Here is a 23,341-nt window from a genome sequence, read left to right as displayed (position 1 = left end):
AAATCCCTGAAATTTTCCATACCCTTATTTCTCTCACATTTTGTGCACACATTTATTTACATCCCTGTTAGTGAGCATTTATCCTTTGCCAAGATAATCCATTCACCTGACAGGTGTGGCATATCAAGAAGCTGATTAAACAGCATGATCATTACATAGGTGCACCTTGTGCTGAGGGGGGCCAGTATGAAAAATGTATGCACTCACTAATTGTAAGTCGCTCTGGATAAGCGCGTCTGCTAAATGACTAAAACTGTAAATGTAAAATGTGCAGTTTTGTCACACAACACAATGCCACAGATGTCTCAAGTTGAGGGAGCGTTCAATTGGCATGCTGACTGCAGGAATGTCCACCAGAGCTGTTGCTATAGAATTGAACATTCATTTCTCTAGCATAAGCTGCCTCCAATGTTGTTTTAGAGAATTTGACAGTATGTCCAACCGGCCTCACAACCGCTGACCACGTGTAACCACGCCAGCCCAGGACCTCCATAGCCCTCCAAGGCCGCACCCCTGCCCAGTCATGTGAAATCAATAGATTAAGGCCTAATTAATTTATTTCAATTGACTGATTTCCTTATATGAACTGTAACTCAGTAAAATCATTGAAATTGTTGCATTTATACAGTGTTATTTTTCAGTACACATTAAAATAATAGAGCCTGCATATCACTTATAATTAGATGCATTTATTTGAGACTTCTCAATATAACAATTTACCACATACCTATACTGCAGTCAATTTAACATAATACACCTTTGGTTTTCAGATGTAAGAAAAACATTTAAACCTCCTCACCTTAGTTAATTTGACATTTCTCGGTTGTAGTGACTTTCACCTTTCTAAATCCACCCTGAATCCAACCTTCTAGTGGGATCAAGATAATCCAGATTTTTGGGATCAAAACTCTCCTAATCACTACCTTCAAGTTTTGAAAAAAACGCAAAATTACCTACATTAAAAGGTCAGATTGGATTACCACATCCTTATCCAGAGGATCAGAATACAATTTTTCAGTTTTGGAAAAAACAACATTCTAACATTTAATCCTATCCGATAAGGGTAATCAGATCAGATAACTTTAGAAAAACCGGCTCCTGAAGACCTTTCTGGAACATAAAAGGAACAAAAACAGTAAAGTTAACAAAAATAGTGTTTTCAGAATGGTCAACAGTAATGAAGAGATTAAGACAAAGTGATTGTTGCTAAATATACAGTTTATTAAGGCTTGATTTTTTTCTAAAGGAAAAAAATAAAATTAACCAAGATAGAGCTTTCAAAACCTTGCAGGTTATCCCCACTGATATAGCTAAATTGGTTTACTTGCAAGTCTATACGATAATTTTGTTATTTTTTAAAAATGTATTCCTTTAGTGTAGTAGATATATCCTTTATTTTAGAACCATACACATGGCCCTCTATTGCAGCAAACTCGACGCGTGCATGTAAGTCCTGAACTATCGGCAACACATCCATTTCATGCTTCTTGACCAAAAGAAAGACAACACCAATGTCTATAATCTAAAGTAGCTTCCTCTACTGGTCTCCTTTCCTTCATCTATACTGGTGTGAAAGACGACTGGTGAAAGAAAACACCACAGAAAGCATCCACCCACATGGCTTTAACCCTGTGTTTTCACATTACTGCAGATGAAGGAAGCCACTTTAGACTATTGAGATGCACCCCTGTATGAGGTCATGTCTCCAGACATCCAGGAGCTACACTACACTGGCCAGGGTGAAGGAGCAGCTATGCAACAGAGTACAGACAAAACCAACATCTGAGATTGGGCTGTGGTGACAAACATCCAGCAAGTCTGGAACTGATCCACGCACATTGCAAGTAACAACGCTGTTGCAACTCTATGAACATAAGAAACGCGGGTTCACACTCAAGTACAGCAGTGGAGGCTGGTGGAAGGAGCTATAGGAGGACGGGCTCATTGTAATGGCTGGAATGGAATAAACTGAACAGTTTCAAACATAGAAACCACGTTCGACTCCATTCCAGTTATTTAATTCCAGCCATTACAATGAGCCCATCCTCCTATAGCTCCTCCACTGATGTGCAGTGACAGCATTCACATCCATGTCTCTCTCTCGCTCACACACACTGTGATGTCACAGAATGCCAGGTTTAATGCTCAGGTCAGAATAAATCTACAATACAAGAAACTGGATTGAACTGCACTCAGAACAGTTTATATCCTGTCTCTCTGTGCAGAATGGGAATCCAGCATGTCTGAGATAAGAGAACAAAGGAAACACTGCTGCACGGTCAGTAAAGGAACTGTACTAGAAAGAAATCAATCATTGTGCCAACCATTACTCAAAAGAGTTGTATAGTGTTTACCAGAATGTAATCAAGTTTACCAGACTGTGATTGTAGCCTGCATGATTGCGCAATGTAGGCTATTAATTAGAGGGATAATTGTTTATCTTTCAATGTTCAACCCCCAATCAATCTCTATGGATAGATACTTCCTGATACCACTGACTTATCTTCATATATATTAATCAATGACACCATTCCAAAACATATACAAAATATTTTTAGCAACAAAAAAGACAGAAACCATTTTTAGTTCTTATTCTTTTCTTACTCTTGATAGTAAATCAGTTACATTCATTTCAGGTTATCTCCATGACTACAGACTCCTAAGTTAAATCTTAGCATTACCAAGGACATGATAGATTTATAGCAAAACAAATTTTGAGAAGGGAAAAAGTCAAACAAAACAAAGGATTAAGACAGAATGATGTTGAACAGATAATTAACCGAAGTGATTTTTCCAAAAAGAGCAACAAACAATTAATTCACATGTAGCAGTTACAGCACATCATTCTAATTATAAAATAATTAATAAAAAATGGTGAATGCTACATTTCTCTCAGACTGGCTTGAGTACGTGAACAGAATCTCCCGATAATGACACAAAACTTCTTCAAGACGAATGTCATTTATCAAAAAAAAAGTGGAGGGGTGTTAGGGATGTAAAATAGTATCATTTTCAATTCAGATGGTGAGAGCGCCATCATCATGGAGGACACCCATCAGTTACTTCCTTCCCAGAGGCCTTTGCACACATCCTCCTTTGAAATGTCCTGAGTCTGACTTCAGACTATCCCTGATTTCTCCAGCACTGTCTGTTAAAGATTATTTTGACAAGTCATCAATAACTAGAAAACGAAATATTAAGGCTCCAGAAAAATCATCTTTCTGAACTGAAAATTGTCAGTAGTAAGCCATAAAATATAGACTTTGTTGATCGTGAATGAAAAATAGATAAACCGCTGAAGTCTCATTATCGCACACAGTTCTAAGTCCAAACATGTTTTGCCTTTGGGATCCTCCAACCCTGTTGGGACAGTTAAACCTCTGAAGGATGGCAACACCGCCCCCCAATGGACAAACAGGGGCAGGACATGGCAGTTCCTGATTGTACAGAAATATAAAGTGGCAGATATTCTCTCTTCTCCTTGGTGCTGTCAAACCCTGATTCAATGCGAGTAAGAGTAGGAAGGGAGGGGGCAGGAGAGGTCAAAAACAAACCCAGTCTGAGGAGAAAGAGTACATGGAGAGAACGTAAAAAACCAAGTCAATCAGAACTAAAACAATGTGATGGTGGTGGCTAGGTAATACATTAACTCAGCTTGTTATCCCTGCACAAGTCTCCACAGTGGTGGCAGAAATTCACCAGGATTAAATAGAAAAAAAGACTTATTTTTTTTAAATATAATTTCTGAATTCTTCTGTCTCTTAAATCGAAAGTCCTAGTGTAAATATTGATCAAGCCAAGGATAAATGTCTTCTACTGTTGTTTACTCCTGTTTTGGCGCTCCTGTGGGGAGACAAGAGAAGGACATGAATAACACAATCGAAACATCACAGTGACCAAAATCTTCCTCCCATCCCTCGTCATCACAACAGTAATGTCAGATTCCAGTTGAGAGACAGAGAAACTGGACATGTACCTGATCCAGCCGAGACCGGTTCTGGATGGGTGCAGGCGGCTCAAAGGTCTGACAGCGGGAGTAGAGGGAGAGAAGAAGAGGAGTCAGTTAAGCACACACACAGGCTCAGCGTCGCATACACATGAAGACATTCAGGCCTAGAGAGAGCAACGTCTTATGAACATCTATTGAAGAGGGCTATGAAATGATAGGCTCTATATCAGGGCTCTCCAACCCTGTTCCTAGAGAGCTACCGTCCTGTAGGTTTTCCCTCCAACCCTAATCTAGCGCACCTGATGCTATTAGCTGGTTGATAAACTTAAAATCAGGTTAGTTACAACTGGGTTTGGAGTGAGAAGCTACAGGACGGTAGCGCTCCAGGAACAGGGTTGAGATTCCTGTTCTATGTACTGATGACATACCATCTTCATATTCACCAAGATGATAACTAACGACAAAACAATGTAAATCAAATGTTTTTTTACCAACAACAAAGGATTGTATTTGAAACCACAAACACTCTCTGGGAAGCAGGTTGTTTAGGATCCATAAAGCCTAGGAGTGGATGGACTGGATTTAGCAAGACCAGTGTATCTAACCCACCTTGCGTACCTCCTCCTCTTCCTCCTGCCTCTTCTCATAGTGGGAGAAGTCGTCGAAGATGGAGGTGGTGTGCTTGAAGCCCACTATGATCTTCATCACCTGCTTGGCCTTCTCCAGAGGGACCTCCTGAGTGTCCCGGGAGTTGGTCACAGGCTTGTTGTCGTTGTTCTCCAAGCGGATGTGGCGCAGCTGGCTGTTGGGCACGTCCTTTACAAACAGCCAGTCCACGTCAAACTTGCCCTTCCACTTGTCCTGCGCCCACACGCCGGCGCTGGTGCCGTAGTCCACGGATGAGCGCATCTCGGCCACGCCGCAGAAGTGGCCGCTGCCGTTGACGCTGAATAGCAGGTAGACGGGTCCTTTGCCATTGAGGCTGCGGAAGGCCCCATCCAGGCGCTTGTTGCCGTGCTCGGTGCTGCACCAGATGGAGTACTTGATGGAGCGGTGGATGTCGTCCTCAGAGTAGCTCTTGATGATGAACACGCGGCCGTTCTTCAGGTTCCACTCAAACTCCTTGGGGTTGTAGCTGTGGGCAGCACACAGCTTCTCCAACACCGGGTGGTTCTCCGCTCCACAAGGGACCATAACAGCAGAACCGGGGGGACCGCCGTTACCCCCGCCGACTATGCCAATCATGCTGCTACCGTCCATGCCGGCCCCTCCCTGCCCGTATCCAAGGTTACGGTTGCGCGGGGCGACCCAGCGAGTCTGGGGAGGTGGGGGTTGGGTCTGGTTCTGGTAGGGTTGAGGAGGGTGCTGGTGGTGATGGTGGTGGGGGGGCTGGTGCTGTAAGGCCATGGGCTGCATCTGCTGCTGCATTGGGTTCTGGGGCTGCATGTGGTGGCCATGGGGCATGCTCATAGCCTGCTGCTGCTGCATGGGGACTTGGGCCACTTTATTCACAGGCCCCTTGTTGTCCCAAGTGCCAATGTCCATGTTGTGTTTGATGGGCGGAGGGGGCAGGGCTCCCCCAGGGCTGGGCATGCCTGGTTTCACCTTGGTCTTCAGCTGCTGGGGCTTGGCCGGCTTACTAGCTATGGCCGCCCAGGAGGCGGGCTTGGGCGGGGGCATACTGATGGGCGTACCCCCGTTCCCCTGTGCTACCACCGGCGGTCCGCCAATCACAGAGCCCACAGTCTTGACCACTGACCCCTGGCCTGTGAGGTCACCACCAATCTTCAGGCCCACCATGCCCTGCTCCAGGCTGTTCATGCCAGGGGCCTTGTTGAGGGTGTCGCTATGGAAGCCTGTCTGGCCTTCAGGCACCAGTGTGCCCCCCAGGGAGCTGGGAGGGTAGCTATAGCTGCCACCGTAGGCTGAGCTCTGAGTCTGCTGGCCCTGGGTGCCACTGGTGCCCCAGGCGGAGAAGGTCGGGTTCTCAGGAAAAAAGTTAAAACGGTGGGGGTAGATGCTGCTGCCAAGCCCTCCAGGCTGGCCAAACACGGTGTCGGGCATGAAGTGGTGGTCTCCATTGCTCAAGGGTCCGTAGGGGGTGAGGTAAGGGATTGGGGGGTCTCCACCGGTGGACCAGGGGGCCTCACTGAGGGGGTAGGGGAAGCCGATGGAGGGGGCGTAGTAGTTGGACAGGTAGGGGTCGGTCATGGACTGGTAGCTGCTGTTCTGTGGAGGTAGAACACGGACATCAATGATCTACACCCGTTATGTAAAGAGTTGTTTCATTTGTCTTTTGGCGTTTGCGTCACATTATGCAACACTAATAAACAGTTGATCACAAAACACTCAGCTAGTAAATGGGAAGAATATGGGCCCACAAGGCCAAAACTGTGGGGTTAAAAGAATGGCCCTGATGAGAAAGTAATACCAAACATCTCTGGTTTATATTTCATTTTGCAAAGGCAGATTTGTTCTGTGAGAGGAGCAAAATGAAACGGTTAATATGTACCCTCACTGGAAACGTTCAATCGCCCTTCAACTGAGACAAGGTCATGAGACCTTTCTGGCATCCATTTTAAATGGAAAAATCTAATTGAGACTAGAGGGTAGACAATTAGGCCACATTTAGCAACTAAAAATAAAAAAGGTCAAACGCTATCATCATCTGCATATCAACTGTCTTGCCCTCTACTAAGTGAATAGCTTGGTTACAATCCTTATGGATTCATGTGAGGAAATAATGTCAGTGTCATTTGGGCATAGAGAAATTCTATCTTTCTAAGGCATTCAAGACACTTCAATCTTAAAATGCAATAACTGACCCTGAGTTTTCTTCTACTGGAAACATCCACCTAGAATTTTGCTTCACTGAAAACCAATAAATGTAGGCCCAGGCCTAGCCCAGGCGTATTCAAATCTTACCCTACGAGGTCCTGAGTACAGCTGATAATAATTGCACCCACCTGGTGTCCCAGGTCTGAATCAGTCCCTAATTAGAGGGAAGAATGGTGGGGGAAAAGCAGTGGAACTGGTTTTGAGTCCCAGATTTGAATTTGAGGGACCTAGCCTATGTTGGGAAAATCTGAAACCTTGATATAAAGATCTTTAATAAAAGACCAACCTATCACTTAAAATCAGTTTGATACAAATGGAGAGTAACTCTCATCCAACTGCAGCTTCAACACAACAACTGCCACCCCCTGCCATGTAAATTCATTAAAGACTGTGCAGATATTGAATAATAAGAAAATGTTAACATTATCCCATGAAAGACTGGTCAGCATTATCACCTGCGGCCAGTCACGCACCTGGGTTGATTGGCCAGTGAGGTACGGCTCAAAGTCATTGTCGTGGACAGTCTCCTTCTGATGCAGCGAACCATTTTGCACTGAAAACAACAACACAGGAGTTAGGATTTTTGGCAAAAAGTAAAATCAGGAATGATTTATTTCTCAACAATAACAGGTGAGTGGCAATGCACTGTCAGTTCAGTGAAGGGCATTTGGAAGTGTGCTTAACTCTGCCTTCCTTAACTCTGACACTCAGCACACGCGTGTGGTGTCATCCTCCACAAATAACCTGCGTGCATCATCGTGATACGACTGACTGACAGCCACCTGGCGCTTGCTGGGAGACCGGTCGTATCCTGGAAGTGAATCAGGCTGTGACCTACACCCCCCCGGCAGTGTCAGTATGAGTCAAGGCCTGTGCTGTGTGTCACTCTGCCTGCCTGCCAGCCTCCCTCCCTAACACAAAATTAAAGGCTAGTCACAACAACATAATCATCAACACCAATCAACTTCACAGCCTACCAGCAGCGAATAATCAGCGAGTCACTAAAGTGTGTGTAGGGAATTTGAGGTTGTTTTGAATAAATAATAGCAGCTGTGCTGTCTAAGTTTGTATGTCAAAGTCAACTCATCCAGAAAGTATGGCAAAATGTTAGCTAATAAATCAGCTGGCATTGTGAACAACAACTCAGACCATTAGTTGGCCTCTATGCAAAACAAATGTAGATTAGGTTGTTGACTATTCTTTGTTTAGCTAACTGACATGCAAAAAGGTACCAGGCTAGCTAAACTCTTTCTACAGCTAGGCCTGCACTATCTAGATCAGATAAGTGTCCTGTGAGGTGAAAACTGTAACCTTGTGCAGGTGACTAGAGACCACCAGTGCAGATGAAAATGTACCCTAAGTAGCAAGCTATACTCTTCAAAAAAAAAGTTCAAAAGGGTTCTTGGGCAGTCCTTGTGGGCGAACCCTTTTGGGTTCCAGAGGGATATCCTATGAAGCAAGCTAGATCTACTCAGCGTTTTCTAAAGCTAACCATCTTCAGTTAGCTTCACATTCCAGCTATGGCTTCATCCGTACTGACAGTGGATATTGCTCGTCCGCCTGCCGCTAACTCTAGCAGGCTTGTAACTGCGCGTGCATATCACACATAGCTAGTTGAACGCCAAACTCTTCATTGAGACAATGCTGAAACATCAATCAGGCTTTTAGAAGTGCAGTCTTTATTTTATTAATTATCGTTAATGCCGACTTCGGTGTGCTTATCAATGCACAACCACATGCACCTTTTTCCCCACTCCGTTCGATAGAATAATTATATTAAGTCATACAAAAGTGTTACGGTGCATGAAGTTTCAAATGCATTCTGTCATTACTAAATGTGTAATGTCATAAAGTAGTAATGTAAAATATAACACAAAAAAACATTTGATTATTAAAATATTTAATCAGTCGTCCTTTGCAAGATGGAGAGAATCTGATTAAATTGGTCCTCAACTCATGGCTCTGTCATTTCATTCAGGGTAAATGGAGTTAGCCTTGAGTTAGCCTGCCTCGGAGCAGGTTAGATCTGAAGGATTCATTGCCATAGAAATGTACCTGGCTAAAAAGGTGAGCCACTTTTGCTAAGAGCCACGTATTGCTTGTGGTCCGGTTTTGGAAACATAAGGAACACATCTTTCATATCAGCGAGAAATGATCAAAAAGGTTAAATTACTGCACACATTTATAGAGTTGGGGTTCCCACTCAGCCATATTTCCATGTTAGTGCTTGTTTACAGAAAACAGATGGAAGACAGTTGACAACCTGTTCTAATGAGCTATTACAGGTGTTCCTCTCCGAACACCTGTGCATAAAGAGAAGACGGATGTCACAAACGTGTTGTCGCTGAAAAACAGTGCTGAGCGATTCACCGAAATGTTGGTTATTTTGGGGGTTTTAAACAACTCATTTACCAATGTAGGTTCAATTAATTGAATTCAATTTCGTTCGGTTCTTTTCTGTGAGCTCAATGCACAGTTTCTCTAGAGATAAATCAGATCAAGCCCATTGTGAAATGTAATAGGGAGTTGTAGTTTCCAACAGGCCAATATTCTATATAGTTTAGCGCAGAAAACATGGTAATTAAGTACAATGACCATAATCCATTGCGTGCCTACTTATCCGGTCTGTGTGGGGCTGACACGGAGAGAAGAGACAGAAGATGCGCAATCAAGAGGGTATCTCTACCTGAAAAGACATGATCTAAGTGATTTATAGTTGGTATTCAGCAGTCAAAAGTATGCCTTATTTACTTTGAACTACTAAAATAGTGATTTTGTCAGACAGCATAGGCAGCAGCTCTATAGAGATGAGATTAATTGGAATTAAATAATAGTCATCAAATAAAACTAATGTAATATACACAACTGAAATATTTTATTAAAGTAAAGTGAATAAATTATGGTTAAGTAAGGGATAAACGCCAACGTTCTGTACATTACCTTGGAAATAATGGACGATGCAGTGGGACGAGGTGGAGCAGAGTCCCTTTGTAGAGTCCATTTTTCCAAGGTAATGTACAGAACGGAAGCGCTTATCCAGCTTATACCACAGTTGCCAAAGAAAACAATATGAAAGCACATAAAAAATGGTATAAATACTTATTTTTCGTTGATATTTTCATTTATATAAGCAAATTCACACTCTCATCTTTTGGTTGCTAGAGACACAATCCTTCGTTTGATTAGTTTGATATATACGCACCCCAGTCGTCAGTTCTTTATGTTCCGTTGCCATGCTCAGTGGCAACATTCTTATCCCTTGCTTGCTGCTAGCTAGCCAACTAGCTACACAGTCACAAATGAAATCTTATTGGTCGCATACACACATTTAGCAGATGTTATTGCGGCTGTAGCTAAATGCTTGTGTTCCTAGCTCCAACAGTGCAGTAATATCTAACAATACACACAAATATAAAGGTAAAAGAATGGAATTAAGAACTATTAAGACGAGCAATGTCGAGTCCGGAGTGTGTGTGTGATATATCCGATGGGATGTATTGACATTATGGACAGTATGTGGATAGAATATGTAGTATATCTGAAGAATACGTAGGATAGAATTGTATATACAGTATTAGTTGAATAGGATAGCCTTGACTAGAATAAAGTATATTCATATGAAATGGGTAAAACAGTATGTAAACATTATTAAAAAGTGACCAGTGTTCCATGTCTATGTACATAGGGCAGCAGCCTCTAAGGTGCAGGGTTGAGTAACCGGATGGTAGCCGGCTAGTGACAGTGACTAAGTTCAGGGCAGGGTACTGGGTGGAGAACAGCTAGTGATGGCTATTTAACAGTCTGATGGCCTGGAGATAGAAGCTGTTTTTCAGTCTTTCGGTCCCAGCGTTGACGTACCTGTACTGACCTCTCCTTCTGGATGATAGTGACCTCTGCAGCCAGAATAACAGCAAAGTTGATTCCGTTGCGTTTGTTAAAGCGTTTTATCCCGCTTATACCACAGTTGCCAAAGAAAACAATACTAAGCACACATTTACCGGTAGAAAGAAAAACATTTTGTTGATGTTTTCATTTATATAAGCAAATTCATACTCTCATATTTCGGTTGCTAGACACACGACCCAGTCGTTTGTTTGATATTTATGGTTACGACCAAGTCGTTTGTTTGATATTTATGGTTACGACCAAGTCGTTTGTTTGATATTTATGGTTACGACCAAGTCGTTTGTTTGATATTTATGGTTACGACCAAGTCGTTTGTTTGATATTTATGGTTACGACCAAGTCGTTTGTTTGATATTTATGGTTACGACCAAGTCGTTTGTTTGATATTTATGGTTACGACCAAGTCGTTTGTTTGATATTTATGGTTACGACCAAGTCGTTTGTTTGATATTTATGGTTACGACCAAGTCGTTTGTTTGATATTTATGGTTACGACCAAGTCGTTTGTTTGATATTTATGGTTACGACCAAGTCGTTTGTTTGATATTTATGGTTACGACCAAGTCGTTTGTTTGATATTTATGGTTACGACCAAGTCGTTTGTTTGATATTTATGGTTACGACCAAGTCGTTTGTTTGATATTTATGGTTACGACCAAGTCGTTTGTTTGATATTTATGGTTACGACCAAGTCGTTTGTTTGATATTTATGGTTACGACCAAGTCGTTTGTTTGATATTTATGGTTACGACCAAGTCGTTTGTTTGATATTTATGGTTACGACCAAGTCGTTCGTTTGATATTTATGGTTACGACCAAGTCGTTTGTTCTTTATGTTCCGTCACCATGCTCGTGGCAACGCTGTTATCCCTTGCTTGCTAGACAGCTACCTATGGCTAACAGTCACGAGCCCTGCAGCCAGAATAACAGCAAAGTAGCTGTTTTCTATTGACATTCATTTGGATAAATCCATAACAATTAGTTGATAATGCCCGATTTTGCCTGTCATAGCCAGAAATGTTTGCCATCTCGTCAGGACACTTGACAATGTTCATTAAGAGGAGATCGCATTGCATATCAAAAAGACTAGGCTAGAAGCTAGCTAAATAGTTTGTTGCTAGCAAACATTCCAATATGACAACCGTATAAAAAAAATACCAGTTGCTGAAAACAGCTGGTCAAACTAGAAACGTGGGAAGATTTGACAGCATAGCGCCACTTGCATCATGACAGTAGGCACCAGAGAAATTAATGTTCATCACTCACCATGCTAGGTCATCAGATGCTCCAAAATGTATGTCTCTGCAAAAACAAATCAATGCTAGCTAGCTAAGTTTTCCTAGTTGGACCTGTGTTTACAATGTATCCAATTTCAGTTTGTGTAGTTGTTGGTTTAGCTTTCTGTAACTTTGTAGCAAGTACAGTCTGCATGTGTAGGCACATATTGCGTCCTGATTGCAAGGTGTCCCGATATCTTTTCCAACTGTCCCGTTATCTGGTTTTAATGTCTATTCTAGAATGCCCTCTAGCCAATCAGAAACGAGTATTCAACAATGCTGTGGTATAATAAGTAATACGCCGTAATGGGAAGTCACTACCATCAACAGTCTTTTAATAATTGTTCTATCCACTTAATGCATAGTGCATTTATTGTTTACACAAATAATCAAAACCAAAATCTGTTTAGAAAAGATAATTGAACCGAAACCGAACAAAAAAAAACACTGATTGCTCAGCACTACAAATACTGTGGGCTGTAAGTCTGTTAAAACAGCGTAGGCCTACAGTAAGTATATATTTGCATTTGTGAACTTATTTTGATGTGATATGAAAGTAGAGGGCTTGATGTTTCTAGAACCATACCGCAATTGAGAATCGATTCACGTTTAGTACTTGGCTGTCAGAGCCAATTCGCTTCTCCTAACATAACATGTAAGGTCCTTGGACTATAAAGAGCCTGACGTTATCCTTATAGTCCATTATTGGGCTACATGGAACCCAAAGGGATTCTACAAAAAGTTATCCCATAGGTACAGCCGAAGACCCCTTTTAGGTTCTAGCTAGATATAACCATTTTTTCTAAAAATGCAGCTAAATACATAGCTGTTTTTATTTTTGTTATAGATAGGCCTACTTGATTGATACATGTGTTAGCTATGTGAAATCCAATTATTCTTACCTTTAGATGCTTGTCCCTTTGATCTCTGCATTCCCATTGGATCATGCCGGGAATAAAAGAAACATGCATGTTAGCCATCAAAAGGGAGCTTCACCAAACATTGATTAACTAGCTGACAAGTTTCTACCATGTATCCTCCTGTAGCTCAGTTGGTAGAGCATGGCGCTTGCAACGCCAGGGTTGTGGGTTCGATTCCCATGGGGGGCCAGTATGAAACATGTATGCACTAACTGTAAGTCGCTCTGGATAAGAGCGTCTGCTAAATGACTAAAATCTAAAATCAGACTAACATTAGCTAGCTAAAAGTTCCGTCTAACTAGCTACGTAACACCATGGGAAAATCCCATCAGTGAGTTGGTTAGCTAGCTTTTTGGCTAAATGCATAGCCTAAATATGACTAGCAGGATCATTAAGCAACGATGTAACGTTGCAAGATAGCTAGTTAGCTTTCTAACGAGCTACGCCCATTTAGCTAGCTAACGTTAACCAATGACCCCTTTAAATATTAGCTTATCAGGTTAGCTAACCCCAGGTTTATAAACAAGAGTTGGCTAGCTAGCTGGTTAGCAAGCTGTTAGCTACCTAGCCAACGTTACTACGCTAGCAAATAGTTTGCTTAACGTTAGCTACTTGTTTGCCCTCAAACATCGTACAATCAAGCTATACGAATATGTGGTTGCAAAACGTTCTTCATTTGCACAAACCGCCTGGCACAATTAAAAGCGGTATCAAATTAGTCTGAAACGTAGCTAACGTTACCTGGCTAAGTAAGGTTAATTAGCTAGCTAGCTGACATATTTAACTAACTAGCTACTGCCAGGCGGCGAGATGCATCGTTCTGCCTAACGTTACCTGAGGGTCAATGCTCGTGGCAGACATAATTCATTAAGCAAGTCCCTGGATTCGCACGGAGCCTAGCAGGTCAGTGTATCTGATGCTCCGGTTTCCGATGGTTCCCAGCTCAGTTAGCTGGCTAGGCTAGCTAAAGTGTTTTTCCACTGCTCGTATCCCCAGATCAACTCCCACAGTCCAAGTGTCTTATCCGGTCCGCTCGGATTCAATGTCCAAGCTTAAATAAGTCCAGATAATATTTATAGATCTCCACAGAATATTGTTTTTGGATCCGGCACAATCTCTGTCCACAGTTGAATCTTTTACGTATTTTTTTCCACTCCGGAGATCCCTCCACAGTTAGCTTGCAGCCCTGTTATCGTGCAGCACTTCCCCCAATGGCTGTTCTATCCAATTGGTTCCATCCGGGTTCTAGACAGAGCTTTACGTCAGCGACACCGGGTTTCTTGAAAGGTGGGTGGCCCTGCATGGCGGACAAGTGTTGCCAGGTTAGAATGAGTCTAATGCCAGGGACAGTTTATAGGAAGTTTATGCAAAACAGGTACGATGCATGGTACAATGAGGGGCAGTCATTTCAATAAATAGTCAAATGTTGCTGTTGTTGTGCGAGACACCAAGACATATGTAGAAGTCCCATTCAGACACAGGGCTTTTAGGCCTATACTATAGGCTACAAAGAAAATATTTTGCCTAGGCCTAAATCATGCAGAAATAAATATTAGGCTATCCAGATTAAACCCTTTGCCTAACAGATTTAAATTGGAAGTGTAAGACATGGTGTAAGAGATGTAGGCAATGACAGGGAAGATGTTTATAATTCTAATTCCATCATGAGCTATGCAAACTGTAGAATTAAAGATCATGAGCTTAAGGCCTAAGTCTCTAATAACAAAAATCTGGGGGATGGACCCTAGACCCCTGGCTATAAATCATGGATCTATTTTCTATTAAAGTATAGGCCTAGGCCTTGTATGCCTTAACCACCTTGAAGAAGGCTCTTTGGTCTTCTACTTATAGTCCCCCTTTCTCTCTTCTCCCCTCTGTAGGGCAGGGAACCCATTGACAATCAGTAGTCCATCTGCATTGGGTACAGATGGCTGCATGGCTCACTTTTGTGTGTGTGCGTGTGTGTGTTTGCCTGCAGGTATACTGACGAGGAAGCACACAAAGGTGTGTACAGTTGGTATTGGTTTGGCCTCATGTTATCTTCTTTGAAGAACTTACAGTGCATTCGGAAAGTATTCAGACCCCTTCCCTTTTTTGTTACGTTACAGCCTTTTTCTAAAATTGATTAAATGATTTTCCCTCATCAATCTACACACAATACCCCATAATGACAAAGTGAAAACAGGTTTTTATAAATTGTTGCAAATGTATTAAAAAGAAAGAACAGAAATACCTTATTTACATAAGTATTCAGACCCTTTGCTATGAGACTCGAAATTGAGCTCAGGTGCATCCTGTTTCCAGTGATCATCCTTGAGATGTTTCTACAACTTGATTGGAGTACACCTGTGGTAAATTCAATTGATCTGACATTATTTGGAAAGGCACACATCTGTCAGTATGTCCCAGAGTTGACAGTGCCTGTCAGAGCAAAAACCAAGCCATGAGGTCGAAGGAATTGTCCGTAGAGCTCCAAGACAGGATTGTGTCGAGGCACAGATCTGGGGAAGGATACCAAAACATTTCTGCAGCATTGAAGATCCCCAAGAACACAGTGGCCTCCATCATTCTTAAATGGAAGAGGTTTGGAACCACCAAGACTCTTCCTAGAGCTGGCCGCCCGGCCAAACTGAGCAATCGGGGGAGAAGGGCCTTGGTCAGGGAGGTGACCAAGAACCCCATGGTCACTCTGACAGAGCTCCAGAGTTCCTCTGTGGAGATGGGAGAACCTTCCAGAAGGACAACCATCTCTGCAGCACTACACCAATCAGGCCTTTATGGTAGAGTGGCCAGACGGAAGCCACTCCTCAGTAAAAGGCACATGACAGCCCACTTGGAGTTTGCCAAAATGCACCTAAAGGACTCTCAGACCATGAGAAACAAGATTCTCTGGTCTGATGAACCCAAGATTGAACTCTTTTGCCTGAATGCCAAGTGTCACATCTGGAGGAAACCTGGTACCATCCCTACGGTGAAGCATGGTGGTGGCAGCATCATGTTGTGGGGATGTTTTTCAGCAGCAGGGACTAGGAGACTAGTCAGGATCGAGGGAAAGATGAACGGAGCAAAGTACAGAGAGATCCTTGATGAAAACCTGCTCCAGAGCGCTCAGGACCTCAGACTGGGGCGAAGGTTCACCTTCCAACAGGACAACAACCCTAAGCACACAGCCAAGACAACACAGGAGTGGCTTCGGGACAAGTCTCTGAATGTCCTTAGAGTGGCCCAGCCAGAGCCCGGACTTGAACATCTCTGGAGAGACCTGAAAATAGCTGTGCAGCGACACTCCCCATCCAACCTGACAGAGCTTGAGAGAATCTGCAGAGAAAAATGGGAGAAACTTGTGACAAGCTTGTAGCGTCATACCCAAGAAGACTCAAGGCTGTATTCGCTGCCAAAGGTGCGTAAACAAAGTACTATGTGAAGGGTCTGAATACTTATGTAAATGTGATATTTCCGTTTTTATTTTCATTGTTGGACATAAAAGACTGTGAAATCAGCTCCAAGTGATTTAAATTTTGGAAATATGTCCACAAGTATTCCCATGCATAATAAAAAAAATAGAGCGACACAAGGTTTGAAATGATTTTGTTATAGTCAAATATTATATCTGTTTGGGCTTCTTGCAGTCAATTTTCAGTCTACAAATTATTTTTATTTATGTTCTGCCCCCCGACCATCCGCTCAAGAAAACATTGTCCCACGGCTGTAGTTGATGATCCCTGCCCTAAAGGATCCTTCAGGAACCTTTTCTTTTTAGAGTGTAGACCTACTGGGAAGGGCCCAACCTTTTTAATTCCCAACTAGCCTATGTTTTTACACCTATAGGCTATCTAGCCTCGCCTTAGGCTTAGCTTATAGGCCTATGAAAATAAAAGCTCTCTTAAAATATCTTAATCAATTGTTATCTTTATAGTCCCAATTTGGAAATGTGTAGTGCAGCCAGGGTTACAACAATAAAAACATTAAAAACAGTGTCAACCATGCAACAGATATACACAAGATAAATACACTGAACAAAAATATAAGCGCAACATGCAACAATTTCAAAGATTTTACTGAGTTACAGTTCATATAAGAAAATCAGTCAATTGAAATAAATTCATTAGCCCCTAATCTATGGATTTCACATGACTCGGTTGTGCAAACCCACAGTTTCATCAGCTGTCTGGGTGGATGGTCTCAGACAATCCCGCAGGTGAAGAAGCCTGATGTGGAGGTCCCGGGCTGGCATGGTTACACGTGGTCTGCGGTTGTGAGGCTGGTTGGACCTACTGCCAAATTCTCTAAAACAACATTGGAGGTGGCTTATGGTAGAGAAATGGGCATTCAATTTTCTGGCATCAAATCTGGTGCACATTCCTGCGGTCAGCATGCCAATTGCACGCTCCCTCAAAACTTGAGACATCTGTGGCCTTGTGTTGTGTGACAAAACTGCACACTTTTATTGTCCCCAGCACAAGGTGCACCTGTGTAATGATCATGCTGTTTAATCAACTTCTTGATATGACACACCTGTCAGGTGGATGGATTATCTTGGCAAAGGAGAAATGCTCACTAACAGGGATGTAAAGAAATGTGTGCACAACATTTGAGAGGAATACGCTTTTTGTGCATATAGAACATTTCTGGGATCTTTTATTTCAGCTCATGGAACATTGGACCAACACTTTACATGTTGCGTTTATATTTTTGTTCAGTGTACATTGTTAGATTGGTTACAGTCGCGGTCATTGTGCAAAATCTGCAGCAATAAATCGACATTATTTAATGTGTAGGTTTAGCAAGTTTAACTTGGTGGATTCCCGTTTGGACACATGTCACTAATGCACTGTTCCTCTTTTGGTGATGGCTATCCCCGTCAAACAGTCTGGAAAAGCACTGGGAAACAGAAGTGTGTTTTCTGCTATTCGAGGTTTGACCCATAGAGAATGATCGAGGCCTCTAGTGGCCAAAAGGCCGATTTAGCATTGCTAGCGCCATTGAGGGCTTCCACCATGATTCCGCAATTTTAAAGTAGTCAAACTAGTCAACTGGGTGGGGAATCCTATGGGTTGTAGCCTCAATGGCGCTGCCCATGCTGTCACAGATGCTATAATGGCACAGATTTAAAGATGATTCCTCTATCTATCTCTATGTTTTGACCGCATGGGACTGCCTTCTGGCATATAGTGAGCGAGTTCTGGAACGCTGCCTGATGTGGGCTACTGCGCAAGCCGTGCTTACAGCTGCAGGGAATATATGTCCAGCACTGAGCGCTTCGCGCTCCCACCCGCACAGTCCACTATGGAAAGGAAAAGGGATGACTGGCACAGGACCGAAGGAAAAAGAAGAGACCACAACCACCAGCATGACGGACGACAGGAGCGAGATGCTGTATATTCTGAAGACGCCCCAGATGCGAGGCGAGGAGGAGAGGCTTCGAACTTTTGAAAACTGGCCGGGCGATGCACCGGTCACCGCGACCAACCTAGCCAGAGCCGGCTTCTATTTTCTGGGTCCCGAGGATAAGGTCAAGTGTTTCTGTTGTGGAGGGATCCTGAGGTATTGGGTCCATGGGGACAGTCCTATCGTCGAACACAAGAGACACTTCCCCACTTGTAGTTTGGTACTGGGTAGAGCCGTTGGGAATATCCCACTTTATGTCGTTCCCGGGTCCCCTTCTGACTCCGTGGACGGTCAGCTGTTGAGCCAGCTCCAGAGGATGACTGTGGACGACCAGGCGGCCGGGCAGGCTGTTTACCCCGAGATGGAGTTAGAGGAATCCCGGCTCACCACCTTCCACAACTGGCCCACCGGTGCGGCGGTCCAGCCCGATGTTCTGGCGAGGGCAGGATTCTTCTACACAGGTGCGCAATAGTATTTGTTGATGAGAGAGAAATCCTATTGTGATATCAGTGTGTGTTGTGTATATCCACTTTTCTAAATTCTGTTGGGAACATTTTATAACTTGCTTCATTCTTTTGGTTCCCCCAAAGTCCCATTAATGTTTAGTGAAGCTTTTGGACAAAGTTACACAAGCCTTGGCAATTGGCTATTGGATATTCAGAAATAGCAGGTTCCAGTCTTTGTGTGTGAGTTCATGGGACAATAGTCACGCTGAGTCATGTGTTTGTGGACAGAAAAAGCTGGACAGGACTCGGACTGCGTAAAGGAGAACATCGCTGTTATGCTTAGACTGTTGTGTTCATAAAATCTTAGAAAATAAAACGACTATAAGAGAGAATGAAACAACTTTTCCTTTGTTTGAAATTCAGTTTTGGAAATGCAATAACACAATCCACATTCTCACAGTAGGAATGTTGGGGTGTCTGCCTGTGTGTACTGTATGCATTTGTGTGTGTGTGTGTGTGTGTGGGGGGGGGGGTGTATGAGAGAGCAAGAGAGAGGAAAAAAAAGGTGTTCCTTTAGTGTGTCTAATCTTCATGTAAAGTCTTTGTGTCAGAAGTGCTGTGATAATACTTGGTCTATGTCCCTCCTCCTAGGACACGGTGACAACGTGAAATGTTTCTACTGTGATGGAGGGCTGAGGAACTGGGAACCTGGAGATGACCCCTGGCAGGAGCATGCCAAGTGGTTCCCACGGTAACACAACAGCAACAACACACATAACCTGTCAAAATGCAATCTGTAATGCATTTGACCCTGTGTCCACAGTTCTGATGTGTCAATATGTTACTTCTTTCTTTCATTCCTCAGATGTGACTTCCTGATCCAGACGAGAGGGCGTGACTACGTCAGCAACATCCAGGATACCCACTTCCACAGAGAGACTGTGGTAAGTACCTTAATCCCTAACATTCATCCCTCACTGTTGTGCTTCACTGTCCTCCACTGTCATACCAAAAGACAGGATCATTTGTATATTAGTAATGTGCCAACATAACCGCTGTGGTCACTGTAGTGTGTTAGGGAACTCACAGAATAGATCCCCAGTGTTGATTTCTTTCTCCAGGGTGTATCACAGACTCCGGTGTCCAGAGAAATCAACTCAGAAAATGGTGAGTCCCCCCCCCCCCTCTCTAAATGAAATCACTGGGTGATCCGCCCCATGTGTTAACCTGTGCAGAACAAACACAATAAATATGGATTGCCTTGGAAACCAATACGCTGCTTCCCCCTGGATACAGACTAAGAGGATGTAGTATTTCACAAGTGGGCACTTAATCGTGTGTGTGTGTGTGTGTGTAGCGAGATAATCACAAATACTGTCTGTTTCAGCTGTTTTAGAGGACAGTCAGAGAAACAGATGGATCCCTCAGTGATGCTTTTCTCTATATCTATCAGAGCAAGATTGAAAATTCAATTTGTTCCTGTGGTTTAATGTGTGTCAGAGAGGTGATGCGGGGCTCTGGGTTGCCTACTCTCTCCACTCGCACACCCTGGGGTACTGCTCTCTCTACTGTGCCATTTATCAAATGATAAAATGATAGCACAATAGCATCACATACTGTTGCTTAATCTGCTATCCATCTTTTTTCATCAGTTTCACTGAATAAAGCAGAGAAAAGTAATTGCTTTAGCTTATCTCAAGGAGAGACACATCATCTTGGTAACGCTGAAGAAAAAATGCAGTGCTATTGGTTTTCAGTGAAACTCTCTCTATATAACTATGTCTCTTTCCCAACTTCCCGCTTAATAACAGTTTTTTTTTTTTTCTCTCTCCCCGTCCCTCCCTCTCCTCCCCTCCCCTCCCCTCCCCTCCCCCAGATGTGGTGGGTGGTCTGGGCGTGCCCTCGGCCATGATGTCTCCTGTGGTCCAGACCGTGCTCCAGATGGGGTTTGAGGCTGGCCTGGTGGAGAGTCTGGTCCAGACCAAGTACCTGCTGAACAGCCAGCACTACACCTCTGTGTCTGGCCTGGTCACTGACATACTGGCGGCTGAGGAGGAGGACAGGTCCAGGGGGCTGCAGAGCAGAGGTCAGGGTGAGGATGGTGATTATATTAATGATGATGGATTAGATTTACATAGAGCTTTCCTGATGTTCAAAGCACTTAACATTGTAAGGGGAGGGGATTCACATCATCCACTACCAGGGTGTACAGTAGCAGCACCTGCCTGGGTATAGCTCACAGGGGTCAGTAGGGGTCCTAAACATATGCCTTGTGTGAAAGAACCCACTGCTTCTACCCATAGATACTTGTTTGGAGGTAGGGACCAGCAGATGGTTATGGGCTGGGTAGAGGCTAAGGGCCCACAGAGCGGAGGTACATACCATAACTTGAACCTACAGGGCTCTAATTACACTTTGACCTCTGGGGGAGTCCTAAAAATAGCCTGCTGGACCAATGTTGGTATCTTTAACTCTGATGTTGACCACGTTCATATTTTAACACAACCCTTTGATATTCTTGTCCATCTGAAATGACTGGATTGACACGGAGAAACAACAAATGGAGACTCTTGTTAAAGATGTAAATAGATAATGTTACTGTGAGTAACCATGTCTCACCCTTGTTTACTGTTGGTGTTTTGTGTCCCCATCAGGGCCGGTGGAGAGGCAGGGGCTCAGTGCAGGAGGGGTCAGGACACAGACACCCATCACAGAAAAAGGTCAGAGGTCATGTGTATTACACACCCACCCACCCACCCACCCACACGACCAAACTCCTGTGTGTATTTCAGCAGTGGGCGACCCCACCCCTGATGAGCTCCTGCGTCAGCTGCAGGAGGAGCGGACATGTAAGGTGTGTATGGACAAGCGGGTTTCCATCGTCTTCATCCCCTGTGGTCACCTGGTGGTGTGTAGCGACTGTGCTGCCAGCCTGCGTCACTGCCCCATCTGCAGAGCCACCATCAGAGGCAGTGTCCGAGCATTCATGTCCTGAGAGACACACACTCAAGTACGAGACCCCTGTGTGTATATTTGTATGACACAATTACCCTATAGTATCCCTAATACACTGAGAAACAATACACAATTTCCTTGTTTCCCTTTTAGGCTTTTGTTTACCTTCGACAAATGAAGAAAATTCTAGAACCCTAGAAGTAGCTCACATTGTTCTATAGGTGCTGTGAGAACGTTCTGAAAATGTTCCCTGGATTTTGGATGCCTGACAGATCTGACCCACTGTTCCAACCTCAAAACCACTATGCTGTTGATTTGCCCTGCTCAAAATACCCTCCAAAAGTGGCCTCTTTTTGGCTGTAATAGAAGTTGTTGAATTTATATATTTATATTACTACAATAAACACATATGCTATAGCCAGTGTTTTGTCATTATTGATGTTTACAGTGATCAACTCGAAGAGCAAGTTAATCAGTCCAACTGCACATCAGATTACAGTTTGAATATTTGCACAAAAGATGAATAATCCCTTAAACAAATAAATCAGAATCCGATGATTAAAAGTACACTATTGTTTTATTAACAAACTTCTATTTACACTCTTGAACACAGCACGGGTTTGGACAAATAGGATTACATAATTGAGTCACATGTGATGGGGACTACAGAGGACACAAAATGAAGAGAAATACAAAAAGCTTTTTTCCTGACTTTCCTATACAAAGAAACAGAATTATCTGTGGTATCCATTACGCCTCCACAATAGGCTCCAACCAACTAATGCCAGGTATGGCTCTTCCATTCCCTGTTGCAGAGTCTGTATTGCATTAAAAGGAAGAACTGTTCCCATAAATCAAATTACTTTAGGTGTCTTCACGCTATACATTTTTTATCAAGAGATGAGGTGCAGTGTGTGTTCACTTCTGGTAATGATCCTGGCTACAGTTATTAAAGTGTAGCTGATCTTACAGTATGTTCATAAGTACTGACAGACAGGCCTGGCTTGGTATTGATAAACTTGGGGTATACTCACTGGAGTGCAACATACAATATTACAGATAGAAATGTAATGCATAGCGCTGGCATTATCTATGACAGAAGAATGGCTATTCTGCACAACACATCTCTATATGAATGTTCTTTAACATTGCACTCTTATGAAATAATGATATCCTATTACCTATATAGTGCACTAATTTAGGATGTCTTTTGAGACGCAGTCCATGGTTTACAATCATTATTGTTGCACCACCGTTCTGCAATATAATTCCTATGAAGCCCATTTCACTGGAGAGAGAGCTGTGATTTCAATATCATCAAATGAGAAGCCTGTTTTTCAAACCCACAATACCACATGGGGATAAGAACATGTTGATCAGTTGCTGCAGGAAACAAAAGAGATGGAACCAAATTCAAGTCTTTCTGTGTTCAAGGCTCTTTTGATTAAGTAGAAAACAAGCTTTGATAAAAAAGAAGGTTAAATCATTGCATTCATGTCACAGCAGATAAGACAAATTGCATCCAGACAAATGATTTAAAAAATAATAATTGAACTTAGAGGCTACAGAAATGACAAAGGAATGCATTTGTTCTTCTGAATGATGTCGAGTATAAGACTGAGTGGATAACATTGAGATAAAGTATACTGTCATATACACGTA

The 23,341-nt window shown here is 43.0% G+C and overlaps 2 protein-coding genes across 3 annotated transcripts; one reads left to right on the top strand and one right to left on the bottom strand.

The window, feature by feature from the left end:
- Positions 1-690: 690 nt before the first annotated feature.
- LOC311150004 (YTH domain-containing family protein 1-like) lies at positions 691-14,082 on the bottom strand. 2 transcript variants are annotated; one of them, XM_084187241.1, is made up of 7 exons: positions 13,725-14,082; positions 12,873-12,897; positions 7,243-7,340; positions 4,559-6,178; positions 3,977-4,024; positions 3,828-3,843; positions 691-3,559 (listed from the first exon to the last, which is right to left on the bottom strand). In XM_084187241.1, the coding sequence occupies exons 1-7, from the start codon at positions 13,749-13,751 to the stop codon at positions 3,543-3,545; spliced, it is 1,851 nt and encodes a 616-aa protein (XP_084043367.1). In that variant the 5' UTR covers positions 13,752-14,082; the 3' UTR covers positions 691-3,542. The 2 variants fall into 2 exon arrangements, with proteins under 2 accessions (XP_084043367.1, XP_084043368.1); XM_084187242.1 differs by having other exon boundaries at positions 7,261-7,340.
- A 4,158-nt stretch (positions 14,083-18,240) lies between these two features.
- LOC311149513 (baculoviral IAP repeat-containing protein 7-like) lies at positions 18,241-21,719 on the top strand (the record flags this gene model as incomplete). Its single annotated transcript, XM_084186698.1, has 7 exons — positions 18,241-18,739; positions 19,376-19,475; positions 19,590-19,668; positions 19,846-19,891; positions 20,601-20,810; positions 21,379-21,444; positions 21,517-21,719. The coding sequence occupies 7 exons, from the start codon at positions 18,241-18,243 to the stop codon at positions 21,717-21,719; spliced, it is 1,203 nt and encodes a 400-aa protein (XP_084042824.1).
- Positions 21,720-23,341: the final 1,622 nt, after the last annotated feature.

Source organism: Coregonus lavaretus (assembly GCF_964263955.1).
Source record: "Coregonus lavaretus genome assembly, chromosome: 22".
NCBI lineage: Eukaryota > Metazoa > Chordata > Actinopteri > Salmoniformes > Salmonidae > Coregonus > Coregonus lavaretus.
This window is presented reverse-complemented; position numbering and strand designations above follow the sequence as displayed.

Excerpts from the sequence above, each read along its gene's own strand:
- LOC311150004 (XM_084187241.1), bottom strand. The coding sequence starts at position 13,751 with ATGTCTGCCACGAGCATTGACCCTCAG. Across the intron at positions 12,898-13,724 it reads CCACGAGCATTGACCCTCAG|AGATCAAAGGGACAAGCATC; the intron begins GTAACGTTAGGC and ends ATGGGAATGCAG. Across the intron at positions 6,179-7,242 it reads AGGTGCGTGACTGGCCGCAG|AACAGCAGCTACCAGTCCAT; the intron begins GTGATAATGCTG and ends CTACCTCCACAG.